The following is a 16,564-nucleotide window of genomic DNA, read 5'->3' on the forward strand; positions in this document are numbered from 1 at the left end:
TAGCTGTTCACTCCAGTGGCATGCAAGTACAGAGAGTTATTAGCCAAACCTGTTTTAATACCAATAGCTGCATTTTCTGTACGGTCAGATTATTTGCTGTGTTATGTAAAAAACTGAAGCTAAGTTTTATTTCTTTAACAAACTATTACATTACTGCCCCACAATGATTTGGAAACGGCTTTAAAGCCAAGCTGCTCATGCATTGTATTTGGCTTCGGTCATTGTGTTAACATAATTCAACATTCTGTTAACCACAGTTAAACCTATAAAAACAAATAATTTAAGATGATAACTTAACTGACAAGTCCTGGTTTAAGTAACACATGGGATCCAGTTCCTGTCTCCTGTGTTTTGTTCAGAACCATCTCCACCTGTGAGCTTAAAGGCAGAGGAAGTGAGGAGCACTTCAGTGACACTTTGCTGGCAGAGGCCGGCCGGCATGGAAGACCTCAGCTATCAGTACATCATCACCTACGGTTGCAATGGAGAGCAGCAAAAATCAGTGGAATTGGAATCCAGTGCTGACACAGTCACTCTGTGGGATCTGAAACCTGGAACAGAGTACAGCTTTATCATAGGTACAGTGCTTCAGACTGGAAGCCGAAGCAGAGAAAATTCAATCTTTCTGTCCACAAGTAGGTACATTCGTCAGGGTGCATTCAGTATGACTGGAATTTGATTGTTTATTATAAATTTCATTGGTGAGTCTCGTACCATGTTTTTGAAGGCAAAACATGTTTTATTGCATTTTTTTAAAAGTTCAGTCTATCGTGTTTAAAGCTTTGTTTTACGATTTGAACATTGCACCAGGTGCAGAAATGCAATTTGTCTTGTAATTCCATAAAGATTGTAGAGTTTTGACCCAGATTAATACCTTCATAGTTTCAGATTTTGCTTCTATGACGTCTCTCCCTTTCACAATCAGAACCTTCAGCACCACAAAGTCTGACTGTCTCATCCATGGATACAACTTCTGCTAACGTTGGCTGGGAGAAACCATCAGACATGGAAGCCATTCCTCATAAATTTATCGTGACTTGGCTGAGCACTGGCCAACCAAGCAAGTCCATCACCACAGAGGAGAACCATGCGGTGCTGTCTGACCTGAGACCCGGGACGGAGTACGAGGTCACTGTGTGCACTGTAATAGAAGACAGTGAACTGGAGAGTGATCCAGCCTGCGCAACATTCTGCACAAGTACGTCAATTTGGTCTGTTCGTGAGGGGTGTATTGATGAAGCAAGTTTCAAAGCTGCAGGCTTTGAGACTGCCATTATACAGAATTAACTTCTTAATGGAATATAATGATTAGGAGACTGTCATAAGTTGTGTGAGAGCTATAATGCTGTGAATATGATTAATTATGCTATGTGTGTTATAGAAGACATTTTTATTTCATCATCCTTTGTAGGAAGCTCCCAATGTACAATGTCAAAGGGCATTGATTTAATTAGTGATTTGGGAGCAACATAGTGTCTTACATGTCTCTGGTTTCATTTTTGACTGAATTTAACAAGAAATGCCCATGTTTTACCTTAAATTATGTACATAGCATTTTTGGCATTTTAATATAAGTAATTGAACTACAGTATTGACTAGGGAAGTTTCACAACATAAGAATAGCAGATCCAATGATCCGAAGATGAAAGAGTTAGTTATTGCAATTTCTTCACATTGACTGATATGTGTTATGTCAGGTTAATGGTTAATTTTTAAATATATCATAAATAAATGAATACTTGGTAACTCTGTCTGTATCAAATTTCCCCCAAGCACATGATCTTAGGATCGACAACGTGTCCCCGGACTCTGTGACTCTGAGCTGGCAGATACCAGTGGAGATGCTGGGCCACCCAGAGCAGTATATGGTTACTTGGGACTTCAAAGGGATGAAGAAACACCTCAACGTGAAAGACAGGAGTGTGACCATAGAGAACCTGTCTCCGGGCAGAGAGTATGTATTCAGTGTGGTCACTATTGGGACCGATGACAGCCAAAGCGAGTGTGCATTTGCTCGTGTGTGTACAGGTGAGAAGATGTTTTAATGCCATTAGCTGCATTTTCTGTCCAGTCAGATTATTTGCTGTTTTATGTAAAACACACAGTCATTGAAGCCACTGAAGCTAAGTTTTATTCTTTAACAAACTATTAAATTTCTGCCCCTCGATGATTTAGAAACGGCTTTGAAGCCAAACTGCTCATGTACTGTATTTGGCTCAGGTCATTGTGTTAATATCATGCAACATTATCGTGTAAAGCACATTTAAATCTATTAAAAGAAATAGTTTGAGCTGATAACTTAACTGACAAGTCCTGGTTTAAGTAGCACATGGGATCCAGTTCCTGTCTCCTGTGTTTTGTTCAGAACCATCTCCACCTGTGAGCTTAAAGGCAGAGGAAGTGAGGAGCACTTCAGTGACACTTTGCTGGCAGAGGCCGGCCGGCATGGAAGACCTCAGTTATCAGTACATCGTCACCTACGGTTGTGATGGAGAGCAGCAAGAATCAGTGGAATTGGAATCCAGTGCTGATACAGTCACTCTGTGGGATCTGAAACCTGGAACAGAGTACAGCTTTATTATTGGTACAGTGCTTCAGACTGGAAGCCGAAGCAGAGAAATTTCAATCTGCGTGTCCACAAGTAGGTACATTCACCAAGGTAGATTTTGTAAATCTGGGAGTTCGTTGCTTTTTGATCATCAGTCTCCACCTCAACTTAGCAAAAATATAAGACTGTTTGTTTGAGGTTTATAGGTACAGTGGACAATTTGCCTTTGTTTTTTATTTGTTGTATATTTCTCATAATGCCTGTTCTAGTTTGGGACCAGGTTTTTCTGGACCTTCTGCACGGGAGGATCTAGAACATATCTGGGTTCTAGGCTTGGTGTTCTGCCATATTATGGTTTTTATTCCAGCCAAATTTTTAATTTACGACAGTTTCACGTAACATTTTTATTTTATTTTAATACTTTACTCTACTTGACTATCTCTGTGTGTAGAATTATTTAGGCTTTCCAGAGTTTGTTTGTGTTTCATGATTTTTGAAAATTTTGTTCATTTCTTTTTTTTAATTACAGAAACATTACAGGGTGAGCTGATATATGACCTGGGACTGGAAAGTTACCTGCAGGAAAAACTTACACTAAGTACTGTGCTGGAGATCACCAGTGAGACTGTAAACGATAAATCAGTCCAGTCCGTCAAATCTCTGCCATGGTATTTTCTGAGGAAGCTAATGATGGTAAATGTGACTGCTAGGAGTGGGATGTGCACGAGCAATGAGGACACAGAATTCCAGAGCCTGGACAGCTTTCTAGAGGATCTGGGAGACCTTCAGGGTCATAGCAATAGGCTCAACCCCCTCGATGTCATCACAGCTCTTTTCCTGTGTTCAGATGGTTTCCTTCAACAGGAAATGACCTTGAAGATGTCCATGTGCCAGTATGCTGTGCCTCTTCTGCTTCCCAATTCTGACGGACACCAGTGCATGTTGATGCTTTGGGCTATGAGGGACATTGTAAAGAAGTTCAGGCCACATTCCCTGAAGGATCCAAAAGGATTCGTAGAGAACAGCATTGTGCTTTCAAAGCTGCCCATGGTATCTTTTGTCAGACTGGGCAGCAGTAGCTTGAGAAAGTCTCACATTTTGAACCAAGTTCTGAGCAACCCTCAACAGTACCATGACACTTTTGTTCACGACAACATGGTATGTGGTGATACCAAAAGGAGGATTTCTAATGGCCTGGTGGAAATTAGCTGGTATCTGCCCTGTGGGAACGAGAACATTGACGTCTTTCCTGAGCCTGTTGCTGTATCCAACTTGCATGGAGACATAAGTTCTTTTCATACTGAATTTCTTTTCCTCTGTCAAACATCTGCAGCAGTCTTTGTGTTCTGCGATGACTTTAGCCATGGCTGTGAGGTGCTCTGTGACCAGCGCATTAGGTCTCAGTTGTTCTTAGTCAGTAATTCACAGGTCAGGAGCTTGAGTATGACAAACTTTAAAACACAGATATCCAAACTCCAGCTTCAGCCAAAGAACATCCTCATCAAACACTCTGGAATGAATGACGCGGAGTTTGTTAACAAGCTGCGAATGACTGTAAGTAAGCTACTGAAGAAAAATTCACATAATATGAACATTGTAGACATGTCAGCTATTGCGCAGGATTTAGGAATCCCAGTAGATGAAGACTGCACCCAGTGTCAAAATGGGAAGAAAATGGCAGATAATATTACATCAGGAATAACTGACATACCAGATTTCAAGGAAAAACAACTTCCTTTGCAAGGAGAAATCTGGAAAGAACTTACTAAACTAGAGAAGGAGCAATGCAGGCTGACCAAAGCTGGGGATAGAGACATTGAAATGTATAAGAGTGAGTTGGTGGAAATGAAACAGAACCTGAGGAAGCAGCAGGTGGCTCTCGATATGTCTGCTGCTATGTTACATTTTATTTATGCAATTTCAAGTTCCAAAGAGGACCGACCCTATTTCCTCAAATGGATGAGGATCAACTTGGACACCATATCACGTACAAACCTATCTCGCCTCCGAGAGAAGTATAAGGAAAAGTGCCTTAACTCTCCTGAAGATAAGGAGCTCATTGCTAAATTGGACAGGCAGATATCCAGCAGCTCTTTGGGGGTTGAACACTTTCTGCGAGAGATGGGCCAGTTGTACGAATCTGCCAGCTCTCTTCCTGAACACGATCCGGCTCGACAACAGATGCAGAAGCTGCCGCGACTGTGTGCTGAACTGCTACTGGAAGGTTTTCCACTGGAGCTAGTAGATGGGGATGCATCAAACATTCCCCTTCGGTGGGTGTCGGCTGTGATGCAAGCTTTGCAGCATCTGACAGCCTGGAAAAGTAAGATCAGGGTGGTGACAGTGCTGGGGGTCCAAAGTACTGGGAAGTCCACTCTGCTGAACACCATGTTTGGAGTTCAGTTTGCTGTCAGCAGTGGCCGGTGTACGAGAGGTGCATTCATGCTGCTTATCAGGGTGAAGGAGGATTTCAGAAAGAAACTTGGATGTGACTATGTCATGATCATTGACACAGAAGGATTGAAATCGCCAGAGTTGGCCCAACTAGCTGAAAGTTATGAGCATGATAATGAGCTGGCTACTCTAGTGGTAGGCCTGAGTGACATTACAGTCATCAACATAGCCATGGAGAACTCAACAGAGATGAAAGATATCTTGCAGATTGTTGTTCATGCGTTTCTGCGCATGAAGGAAGTGGGGAAAAAGCCTTGCTGCCAGTTTGTGCACCAGAACGTCGCAGATGTGTCAGCCCATGACAAAAACCTCAGAGACAGGAAGCTTCTTCTGGAGCAGCTGAATGAGATGACCCAAACGGCAGCCAAAATGGAAAAGAGGGGAAGCAATAAAACATTTACAGACATCATGGAATACAACCCAGAAAAGAACAACTGGTACATCCCTGGACTCTGGCATGGTAACCCTCCCATGGCTCCAGTGAACGCAGGCTACAGTGAGTCTGTAAGCGACTTCAAAAAAAGCCTCATTACTTCCTTCAATGAGTGCCGGACCCCAACACACACATTTGCTGAATTCTTTGAATGGACCAAGAGTTTATGGAACGCAGTGAAGTACGAGAACTTCATCTTCAGCTTTCGCAACAGCCTTGTGGCTGATGCCTACTCTAAGCTTTGTATAGAGTTCAACAAGTGGGAGTGGGCTTATAGGAAGCACATGTACTCATGGCTGTCACAAGCTGAGACTAAAGTGTCGAACTTTGGCAAAGTACAAACTGGGACTTCGCTCACTGCTGAGGATTTACTGAGCGAGCTGAAAACAGAGTTAGCTGAGGAGCTCACTCAGCAAGAGAAGATCATTTTGGACAACATTTCTGAATATTATAAAAGAAAAGAAAACCACATTTATTTGGTGGAGAAGTACAGAGAGGATTTTTTGAACTCTGCCAAGATCCTGACAAGAGAGACACAGAATTCTATGAGAAACAAAATAGAGGCAGCAATGGAAATCAAAAAGGGCATGCTCAAGTTGGACACTGTCAGAAAGAAGCACACAGACACCATGGAGCGGAAGGTTCTAGAGCTAATTGACAGATGCAGGGAAATCAAAACTGAAATGTCATCTGAACAGCTTCTGTTGGAATTTGAAAAGATGTGGGACGACACTGTGAAAGAGCTTTCTTTTGCAGGCCTACAGAGACAGAATATTGGTCAAGACATTTACCGTCAATTAAGGGCCAACTTGACTAGAAAAGGAGGTCATGTGCATGAAATACTATCAAATGTTACCTTGTATGACTGTGGTAAAGGACCTTTCAAAGTACAAAATGATGATGGTATTTTAAAGAAGGCCTACAAACGTGTTTTTGGGGATGAGCAGAAGCGGAAGGCACAAGAACTGGCAGATCGTATCATCTGGAAGAACCAGGAGTTTATTAATGAAAAAGTGAAAACAAAATCAGATTACCATGACACTTACACCACACAGTTGTTGCGTTTGATAGATGACACTCTGGAGAGTGAGAAGGATCTGCAATTGAGTGACAAATTTGAGGTCTCTGTGAAGATACACATCTGTGGGTTTGCAGCAAGGGAATTCCAGAAAATGCACGATTGTTTTATTGGAGTAAATGACCCTCGGCGATGCTTGGAGGAGTTTAAGGACCAGTACGGCTCTGACTTTAAGGACCTGTTTTATAAAACAGACCAGTGTCAGAAGAAGGCTGAAGAGTTTGCCACCTACTGCCTTGGTCCTGCCATCAAGGAATATGCTGCCAATTCTGTAGGCCCAGATATTGTGGATGAAATGTTGACAGGAGAGAAATCGATGGACTTCAGCACCCGCTCCTTTTTCCAGTTCTCTGTCCTCAAAGATCTGCTTTTGAAAAATGATTTTAAATATTTCCTTCAGTACACTCAACAGTATGAGAAGTTTGTGAAAGACTGGATTTTAGAGAAAATAGTGGAGAGCTTCACAGAAAATCACAACAGGCTTTGTGACCTAGTGGTTGGTCACCAAACCAAGATTATCAGGAAGATAAAAGAAACTGTTGAGGATGAAACGTCTGCCAGAGGTGGAAATAGTGGGAATATTTGCCAGTTCATTCAAGAAATCTGCACAAAACTTGAAAAGGAACTTGTCATTCCCAAAGCTGCCCTGGATAAATTTATGGCTTTAAACAAGGCAGACCCTATGGATTTTTCTAGATGCCTTATATCCATCATGGAGGAAATGGAAAAGATACTGAGAGCTGAGTTTGAACAGCAAAAGGATGTGGAATCAGTACTGACAGACCTACCCTTCAAGCCTGAGAATGAGCTGTTCAGAAGGGTGTTTGGCTGTGGAAAGCAGTGTCCCTTCTGCAAAACTCCCTGTGAGGCAGGAGGTAAGGATCACTCAGAGCACTTTGCATCCATTCACCGACCTCAAGGTACCGGACAATACAGATCAGTTAAGTCTCGAAAACTAGTCACTAATGTGTGCTCATCCGACGTTGCCAGTGAAGTACAATTCCAGTGCTCAGAAACGTCATGGAATTCTCATCCATACAAAGATTACCGGAAGATTTTCCCTGACTGGCTCATTCAGCCTGACACAAGCATTGAGGCCTCAGACTACTGGAAGTATGTCTTTGCTACATTTAATGATCAGTTTGCCAAAGAATTTAATGCTGAACCAGCTGATATCCCTGAAAGCTGGAAATTAATAGATAAGAATGAAGCCTTGAAAAGCCTGGAAGAAGCATACAGGATGATAATCGAATAATCTGGTTAATGTTATTTGGGAAACATTGTTACGGTGACAAGTGATTTATAAAATGCATGGAAACAGTTATGTCATCGTATGAAAGAAATAGCCATCAGATTTCCCTTGTTATGTCAGTTGTACATCATCCTGCACTGCTGAATTTTTATCCAAATTTAATACTGTGTTGGTTTTAAATCTGAACAGGTAGTAATATAGTCAGTGATTAATTGTAATGACAGTATAAAAAATTTTTGTATGTTAGCAGCTTAAACTTTACCAGCGTGGTGTGCGGCTCTGTGGGTTAAGACTCCATGATCAGAAGGTCACCGGTTCAAATCCCGTAGTTAGCAGGGTACTTAATCCCATCTTCTCAGGGGTGCCAGATAAATGGCTGAATCAGTGTTCTGACCCCAAACTTTGCTCTTGCTTGTCTGTGTGTCTCATTGGAGAATATGATGAAATATATAGACTGAAATTGACAATGACAGTAAAGGCATTCTGTTCTAATTGTTCTTGTTTCCATTTACCTTCTGTTTTCTTTCCATAAAAAAATATGTTTTTCAAGTACAGACAATGAGCATAACAGTGATTGAATAGTCATATTAGGTTCTTGTTGTTTGAAATTGAATAGCTCTTGCTGTGATACTACTCACACCTGTTATTGAGTATTAATTAGAAGCTCAGCCTGGCTGTATTTAAACCTAGTTGATTCCTTTAACTGTGTGTGTGTGATGTGCTGCCTCACTTGTACGTCATTTTCTGACAAAAGCATCTGCTAATTAAATGTATGTGAATGTATAACAGTAGTTTTTTCTTTGGATTAATAAAATAATACAAAAAATGAGGTTTGACAATTGCATCTATGGATCCATTAATCCTCTAAGTACTAATCCAGCAGAGGGTCGCGGGGGCCTGGAGCCTCTCCCAGGTAGCCCAGGGCTGGGGACACGCCGAACGGGACGCCGGCCCATCGCAGGACACGGGGCTGGGGACACACACATACGCACTAGAGCTAATTCAGAGGCAGCAGTTCACCCAAACAAAGCTGTGCAGCACAGGAAGGCCATGCAGACCCCACACACATAGGGGTGGGGGTTGGATCCAAACCCCCAGCGCTGGGGACGCGACAACAGCACCACACCCTGAATCTGCAGTATAATAATGCCAGAGTGTAAAAATGATATATGTCTGTGTCATGTGCACTCTGACACCTACCCTCATTGTATATAATTACTAAATATGCATGTATGACTTAGCGCTTTAAATAAATACTTGGTTCTGATATGTATGTGATACAGAAGTTAATTCATATGGATAATATTCACAGTACTATGGTCTGCCTGTGTTGCTGAATGTGTGCGTACGACTGAAATTGGAAAATTTTTGTGCGATTGCGTTTTCTGAAATAGGATTATAAGACAGTCCACAATATGAAATGTGTTACAGACATTGACAGTTACACATAGCCTATGAGGTGTGGTCACTTAGAACCTGGGTATTATTAGACCAGACTGAACATATACACAATTCTGTCATTAATTTGCAGTCTACATTAACCATTGTGTAAGGAAACACTGCACTCATTAAGATAATGCTTACTGCTAAAACTGATTTATTTAACTAATGCACATAAACCCCACAAGATCAACAAAGGTAAAGTTACTAATCACTGGCTAGCAAAAAATAGTTAACTGAAAATAATACAATTAATAATACTGAAAACAGAAATGTTTTTTAACAATCTTATTGACAAAGTAATTCACTGCACAACACATAAGGTACAGTACGCACAACCCACATAAAGCTCGTCAGCTGGGATTTGTTCAAAATGAGCTTCTCCATTCAAGATATAATTCTTTCCTTGACAATTAAGCAATTATTAAGTTGTTTTACTGCAATCAACTGCCCTTAGCTAGCATGAGCATTGAGGCTAGCATAGACCGGCATACATTTGTGTAATTCTGTGCATTTTTAACTGGCTGTCCATATTTTATCTGCATTTCTTGTATCTTTTTTATTGTTTATCTTATCATTTATTAAGTGACAATGTGGGATTTATAATATTGGGCTGAATGACATATTTCTGAATTTTCTTTTTCTTTTTTCGCTTGCTGTTTCCTGTCTGGGTTTCTTTAACTTCCTTCCTTGATTTTTTCCTTCTTCAGTTCATAATGTTTCAATAAGGATCAGTGAGACATCATTCGAACAAACTCTGAAAGATAAATGACAGGTGGATTATTTCAGTGTAATTCAACAGGTGTGTGTGTGTGTGTGTGTGAGTGAGAGAGAGAGAGAGAGAGAGAGAGAGAGAGAGATCAGTGCTTTTTCTCTTATACATAGAAATACAGCTTACATTTTCGTTATTTTTCCTGGTAATTTTAAGATAAAACTTTTACATTTCCTCATTAACATACACTCACCTAAAGGATTATTAGGAACACCTGTTCAATTTCTCATTAATGCAATTATCTAATCAACCAATCACATGGCAGTTGCTTCAATGCATTTAGGGGTGTGGTCCTGGTCAAGACAATCTCCTGAACTCCAAACTGAATGTCAGAATGGGAAAAAAAGGTGATTTAAGCAATTTTGAGCGTGGCATGGTTGTTGGTGCCAGACGGGCCGGTCTGAGTATTTCACAATCTGCTCAGTTACTGGGATTTTCACGCACAACCATTTCTAGGGTTTACAAAGAATGATGTGCAAAGGGAAAAACATCCAGTATGCGGCAGTCCTGTGGGCGAAAATGCCTTGTTGATGCTAGAGGTCAGAGGAGAATGGGCCGACTGATTCAAGCTGATAGAAGAGCATCTTTGACTGAAATAACCACTTGTTACAACCGAGGTATGCAGCAAAGCATTTGTGAAGCCACAACATGCACAACCTTGAGGCGGATGGGCTACATCAGCAGAAGACCCCACCGGGTACCACTCATCTCCACTACAAATAGGAAAAAGAGGCTACAATTTGCACGAGCTCAACAAAATTGGACAGTTGAAGACTGGAAAAATGTTGCCTGGTCTGATGAGTTTCGATTTCTGTTGAGACATTCAAATGGTAGAGTAAGAATTTGGTGTAAACAGAATGAGAACATGGATCCATCATGCCTTATTACCACTGTGCAGGCTGGTGGTGGTGGTGTAACGGTGTGGGGGATGTTTTCTTGGCACACTTTAGGCCCCTTAGTGCCAATTGGGCATTGTTTAAATGCCATGGCCTACCTGAGCATTGTTTCTGACCATGTCCATCCCTTTATGACCACCATGTACCCATCCTCTGATGGCTACTTCCAGCAGGATAATGCACCATGTCACAAAGCTCGAATCATTTCAAATTGGTTTCTTGAACATGACAATGAGTTCACTGTACTAAAATGGCCCCCACAGTCACCAGATCTCAACCCAATAGAGCATCTTTGGGATGTGGTGGAACGGGAGCTTCATGCCCTGGATGTGCATCCCACAAATCTCCATCAACTGCAAGATGCTATCCTATCAATATGGGCCAACATTTCTAAAGAATGCTTTCAGCACCTTGTTGAATCAATGCCACGTAGAATTAAGGCAGTTCTGAAGGCGAAAGGGGGTCAAACACCGTATTAGTATGGTGTTCCTAATAATCCTTTAGGTGAGTGTATACGTACTTAACCTGACATGGAGAAATTATAGCGATTGGTTTGCAAGCAGGTACAGATGAGATGAACAAGGCTAATAACGATGACATCATAAGAGTCACGGCGAACGCCTCACCCTCAAAGTCTATCTGTCCGTCACCGTTGAGGTCGGCGTCCTGCAGGATCTCCTCCAGCTCTGCAGGACTGAGTTGCTCCCCTAACAGCGACTTCATGGCCTCTTTGAGCTCCGCAGCGCTGATCTGCCCATCTCCATCTGCGTCGATCTGAGTTAAAGGGAATCAAGGGGACGTGTACTGAGGTTTAACAAAACGTAAAATGCCAAAGCTCTCTAATCTATGTCTGTTTGGTGCCTAGTGTCCCACAAATACAATTTCTACCAAAAAAAAAGAAATTGTAATCTTGCATGTGATGTAGATAATCTTGTATATAAATTGCACACACACATACACACACACACACACACTACCTTTCAAAAGCTTGGAACACTTAGAAATGTCCTTGTTTTCGGTGAAAACAAACATGAAATGAGTTTGAATAGGAAATATAGCTAAATAAATAGGAAATAGTCATTGATAAAGTTAGAAATAACTATTTTCGAAATTAAAATAATAATTGTGTTCTTCAAGCTTTGCTTTTGTGAAAGAATCCTCCATTTGCAGCAATTACAGCATTCTAGATGTTAGTTTGCTGAGGTAATCTGATGAAATTTCATCTGCAGTAACATAATTGCAAAAGGGTTTGCTAATTATCAATTAACCTTTTAAAATGATAAACTTGCATTATCAAACACACCATTCCACTGGAACACAGGATTAATTGTTGCTGATAATGGGCCTCTGTAGATATTACTTAAAAAACAGCCATTTCCAGCTAAGATAGTCATCCACAACATTAACAACGTCTACACAGTACTTCTAAGTATTTGCTTTTTAAGTATTTGACCCCAAACTTTTGAATGTGTATATATATATATACACACGTACACACACACATAATATATCTGTCAAATTAAAGGTAGCATTATATGCTGTGAATTACAAATAGAAACCATCAAACCATCCATCCCTCTTCCATAACCGTTTATCCAGTACAGGATCACAGGAACATCGAAAGTCATGGATCAGCGACTCATAGTGGATGTTAAGGACCAACCTCTTGAAAAGCCTCTTTCATCTCTCTTATCCCGATCATGTGGGTAGTATCCTCCACCACCTTAGGGCCCATGAGATCTGAAAAGTCCTCAAAGTCGACTTTGCCGCTGCCTACAGAACAGGGGCAGCCAACGTGACATAGTCTGCAGACGAACCAACCAGTGATAAAAACATGACATGCAAAGAGGCACTCAGTCCACTCTCTGGCTGCCACACTTACGGAGGGTCTCGCTCAGCTCGATCAGCCTCATCTCTGTCGGCATGTAGCCCATGGTCCTCATGCATTCTCCCAGGCTCTCACATTTCACTATGCCTTTGTTCTTATACTCAAACTCTTTAAAGCCTTCCCTCAGCTCTGTGCAAAGGGAAGCGCAGAGAGAGCAAGAGGTAAACATTCGGAAACCAAAATGTGCACAATGTGTGAATATGCGCCGTGTGGTCTGCTGAGCACCAAGTACACGGGCGGGGGCACTGTAAAGGGGGGGGGGGAGTCAGGACAATTCCAAGGGCCTCTGAGTGACAGGGACCCTAAAAGATTTGGAGCATAATTGGATTGGTCTAGATTGGGGACCCAATATGATAAAAGATTAAAAGATGACAAAGGGTCAAACAGAAGGAAACCCATGAAAAAGTTGTTGAATGTCGGGGGCTGAGGGGTCGGGGGCTGACGGGTCGGGGGCTATGTCACACAAATATTAGGGAAGACATAAATGACCGTGGTTACAATATTTTTTTTATGCAGTTATTTGATATCTCAGATAACAGCTTAAAAAAATTATTGTAAATTTTTTGTGTATGGAGGGAGAGTGGCGCTAGTTCTTGATGGGGGGGGGGGGGGCTTGTACAGGGGAGTGAAACAGGAGGGAAGAGGGACCAAAAGGAGGAGGAGACCCAACAGCTGTCTGGACTGGGAGAGGGCTGGGGAACCTGACTGTCCGGATGAAATTCAGACGATTGTGGCCATAATCTAGCCCCCCCCCCCCCCCCCCGCCCCCATGCTTGGGCAAACACATGGTTTCTATCTAAAAGCCTCAGAGGAAACAGGTCACAACTTGCACTGTAAAGATTCTTAAAGTACCTTCCATCTCGTCCTCTTGGAGTTCCCTGTCCTTCAGTGATTGTGGAGAGACACATGGAGAGACCGGCGGTGAGACGGGCAGGCAGTTCGGTGCGCACAAGCAGAGCACTACAGACGCATGCAGGCAGAGTATAACACAGGTAATGGAGAGACACATGGAGAGACCGGCGGTGAGACGGGCAGGCGGCTCGGTGCGCACAAGCAGAGCACTACAGACGCATGCAGGCAGAGTATAACACAGGTGATGGAGAGACACATGGAGAGACCGGCGGTGAGACGGGCAGGCGGCTCGGTGCGGACAAGCAGAGCACTACAGACGCATGCAGGCAGAGTATAACACAGGTGATGGAGAGACACATGGAGAGACCGGCGGTGAGACGGGCAGGCGGCTCGGTGCGGACAAGCAGAGCACTACAGACGCATGCAGGCAGAGTATAACACAGGTGATGGAGAGACACATGGAGAGACCGGCGGTGAGACGGGCAGACGGCTCGGTGCGCACAAGCAGAGCACTACAGATGCATGCAAGCACAGTATAACACAGGTAATGGAGAGACAAACACACTGCATGTGCATGCAAAGGAACCCCAGGTTTGTAACGATGACAAACTACACTTATTATAGCAAGTAACACACTCCGGAAATACAGGAGGAGACACAGAAAGTGTTTCAGCAATTCACTTGTGTCCTGTGCAGCATAAACAATTTCTTGGAAAGTGTTACTCATACAATCATCTTTCCTAAACAGAGTTTAACATCCTAATTATTATGGGTTGGACATGTGCAATGACAGGAATCACCAGTGTAACCCCAAGACCCAGTTACTGAGTGGGGTTGTCTGATGGGAATCAGAATCATTTAGGGTTTTATGTGCAAGAGGGAGCAAACATAAGGTCAGAATTTATTTTGAAATATACTGCGCATGCACAGTTTTCCTACAGAGACACTGAAACACAATGTGCAAAATGCTTCACATATCCCAATAATTCTCCACTAAACTTGGACACTGAAGATGGTCACACACACCAAAACTGGTTATGTTATTACACAGTTAGGCTGGGTATGATACACATTTTAGAGCCATATAACCAATTATATCACGGTGCTATGGAATTCTTGAATCTGATTGGTGGCAAGGGTGTTCACTGCATTTCTATGACATAGTTATAGCTTGTCAAACAGTAACCCTTACATACTGCATGTCCCTAGCTCTAGAGTACAACAACCATTAGTGTTGAACCAGCCACCTTATAATCAGAGGGGGTTTAAATTCTCTTTCTGTGCTACTGTTTTATAGTATCTAGGCTACTTCTCAATTTTGGAATAACTCTATATCCTTAGCAGCTGAATTTCTGTTATTGCGGTAAAATATACACTACTTTTCCACTAGGTGGTGGTATAAACGCAGAAACGGCGCAGTTGAGTTTTCTACTGAGTTTGGATATGATTAAGGACTGCGCAATGGTCCTTAAGTGCTGTTAGCACATGATGCAGAGTAATGTATTCCCTTAAGTAAGCATAATGATGCTGATGTGATACAATGTGTTCTGTGTACTTGTTTATAGTGGTTTATTATACACACAGTACAAGGGTTGAACACAACATTTGTGGTATATGATGACAATAATTAACATTGTAATAATCAATAACTGGATCTTTTTTTCACATTTACTGTGCTTTTATGGGGGCTCGCATGTTATAACAGCATGTTAGATGAGTACAAGTCCAAGAACATCATTGTTTTGCTTATTTCATTGCATTTTCCTTCCTTTAGTGGTTCCTAAATGAACTAGTTCATTATTCATACAGACCCAACCTAATACTTATAAACACTATTGTGTGTCACACAGGCAGCAATGTTACGCAAGATTTACTGCACTTACTGACCTATCATACACTCAGAGCAGCAAACGTTATGGAAACAAATGAGGAATGAGAGTAACAGTAACAAGCATGGAGTTTGTCATTAACTAGTCAAACGCAAGACTGATGAAATTTACTTAATAAAAGATTTAATTATTTCTATGTTTTTTTAATCAAACATTCTATCTTAAAATTTGGCAAGGGCACATAGATAAGTGAACATAACTTAATGTCCCCAATTCAGAAGTGTTCCGTGGTTAATGGTACAATTAATCATTAAAATCCAGCCTCAGGTTACAGTGGTAGTAGGCATGGACACTGCAGGCACCTCTACACAATGTGTCCAATAAGATATTGCTTCCCAGCCTTTTTTCTGCCATGACACACTTTCCATGAAGCAGGGCAGCAATAAGGACATTGTGCCCAACAATCACCTACTGAACTTGGTATCAAAAGGCCAAATGGAAACATGAGCGATTATCACTCAACTAAACAATGAACTATTCGGATTGAATCTTTAGTTAATTAATAAACTCAGAATAAGATAATGATGTTGTATTCATCCCTGTGGGGAAATTCTCTTTTCACCTCCCCCATCTTACTCTCCCTTAGACACCAATAGGTGAGGATGAGCTGGGGGGTCACAGGGTCACAGTGTGGGTGGGTCAGTTTGCAGTGCCCTCAGGATCGAGGGTCTCGCTCAAGGACCTAAAAGCTGCATCAGTCTGCTGGCACTGGGATTTGAACTGGAAACCTTCCGATCAAAGGCTCAGAGTCCTAACCCACTGAGCCACACGCTGCCCACCACCAACAAGCAATGAATCATTGACAAGAATCACCTGAACTATAAATCTCCACCCCCAGAAGTGATCTGGCAACCCCTTTAATATCCATTGAAGTGTGCAATTCCCAGCCTCCCCTATTAAACACCCTCAGTAACATGACGGTCAATCCTACATGTGATACAGGCGCAGACCGCAGACATACTCACGCACTCTGCAGTGCCAGGAGAGAACAGATTTGCGATGTACACTCTCCCCCCCCCCCATATGTCCTCCTTTTCAAGGCCTAGGGAGTATCCACTCTAC

The 16,564-nt window shown here is 42.1% G+C and overlaps 2 protein-coding genes across 2 annotated transcripts; one reads left to right on the forward strand and one right to left on the reverse strand.

Annotated features, from left to right (window-relative positions):
* The first annotated feature begins 354 nt into the window (after positions 1-354).
* On the forward strand, positions 355-7,889 carry LOC140586974 (interferon-induced very large GTPase 1-like). The gene is made up of 4 exons (XM_072708530.1): positions 355-635; positions 926-1,198; positions 2,366-2,641; positions 3,078-7,889. The coding sequence occupies exons 1-4, from the start codon at positions 440-442 to the stop codon at positions 7,766-7,768; spliced, it is 5,436 nt and encodes a 1,811-aa protein (XP_072564631.1). The 5' UTR covers positions 355-439; the 3' UTR covers positions 7,769-7,889.
* Positions 7,890-8,636: 747 nt separating this feature from the next.
* Positions 8,637-13,698, reverse strand: LOC140586976 (calcium-binding protein 2-like). The gene is made up of 5 exons (XM_072708532.1): positions 13,614-13,698; positions 12,756-12,890; positions 12,537-12,646; positions 11,486-11,647; positions 8,637-8,735 (listed from the first exon to the last, which is right to left on the reverse strand). The coding sequence occupies exons 1-5, from the start codon at positions 13,618-13,620 to the stop codon at positions 8,637-8,639; spliced, it is 513 nt and encodes a 170-aa protein (XP_072564633.1). The 5' UTR covers positions 13,621-13,698.
* Positions 13,699-16,564: the final 2,866 nt, after the last annotated feature.

Source organism: Paramormyrops kingsleyae, unplaced genomic scaffold (genome assembly GCF_048594095.1).
Source record: "Paramormyrops kingsleyae isolate MSU_618 unplaced genomic scaffold, PKINGS_0.4 ups111, whole genome shotgun sequence".
NCBI classification, from domain to species: domain Eukaryota; kingdom Metazoa; phylum Chordata; class Actinopteri; order Osteoglossiformes; family Mormyridae; genus Paramormyrops; species Paramormyrops kingsleyae.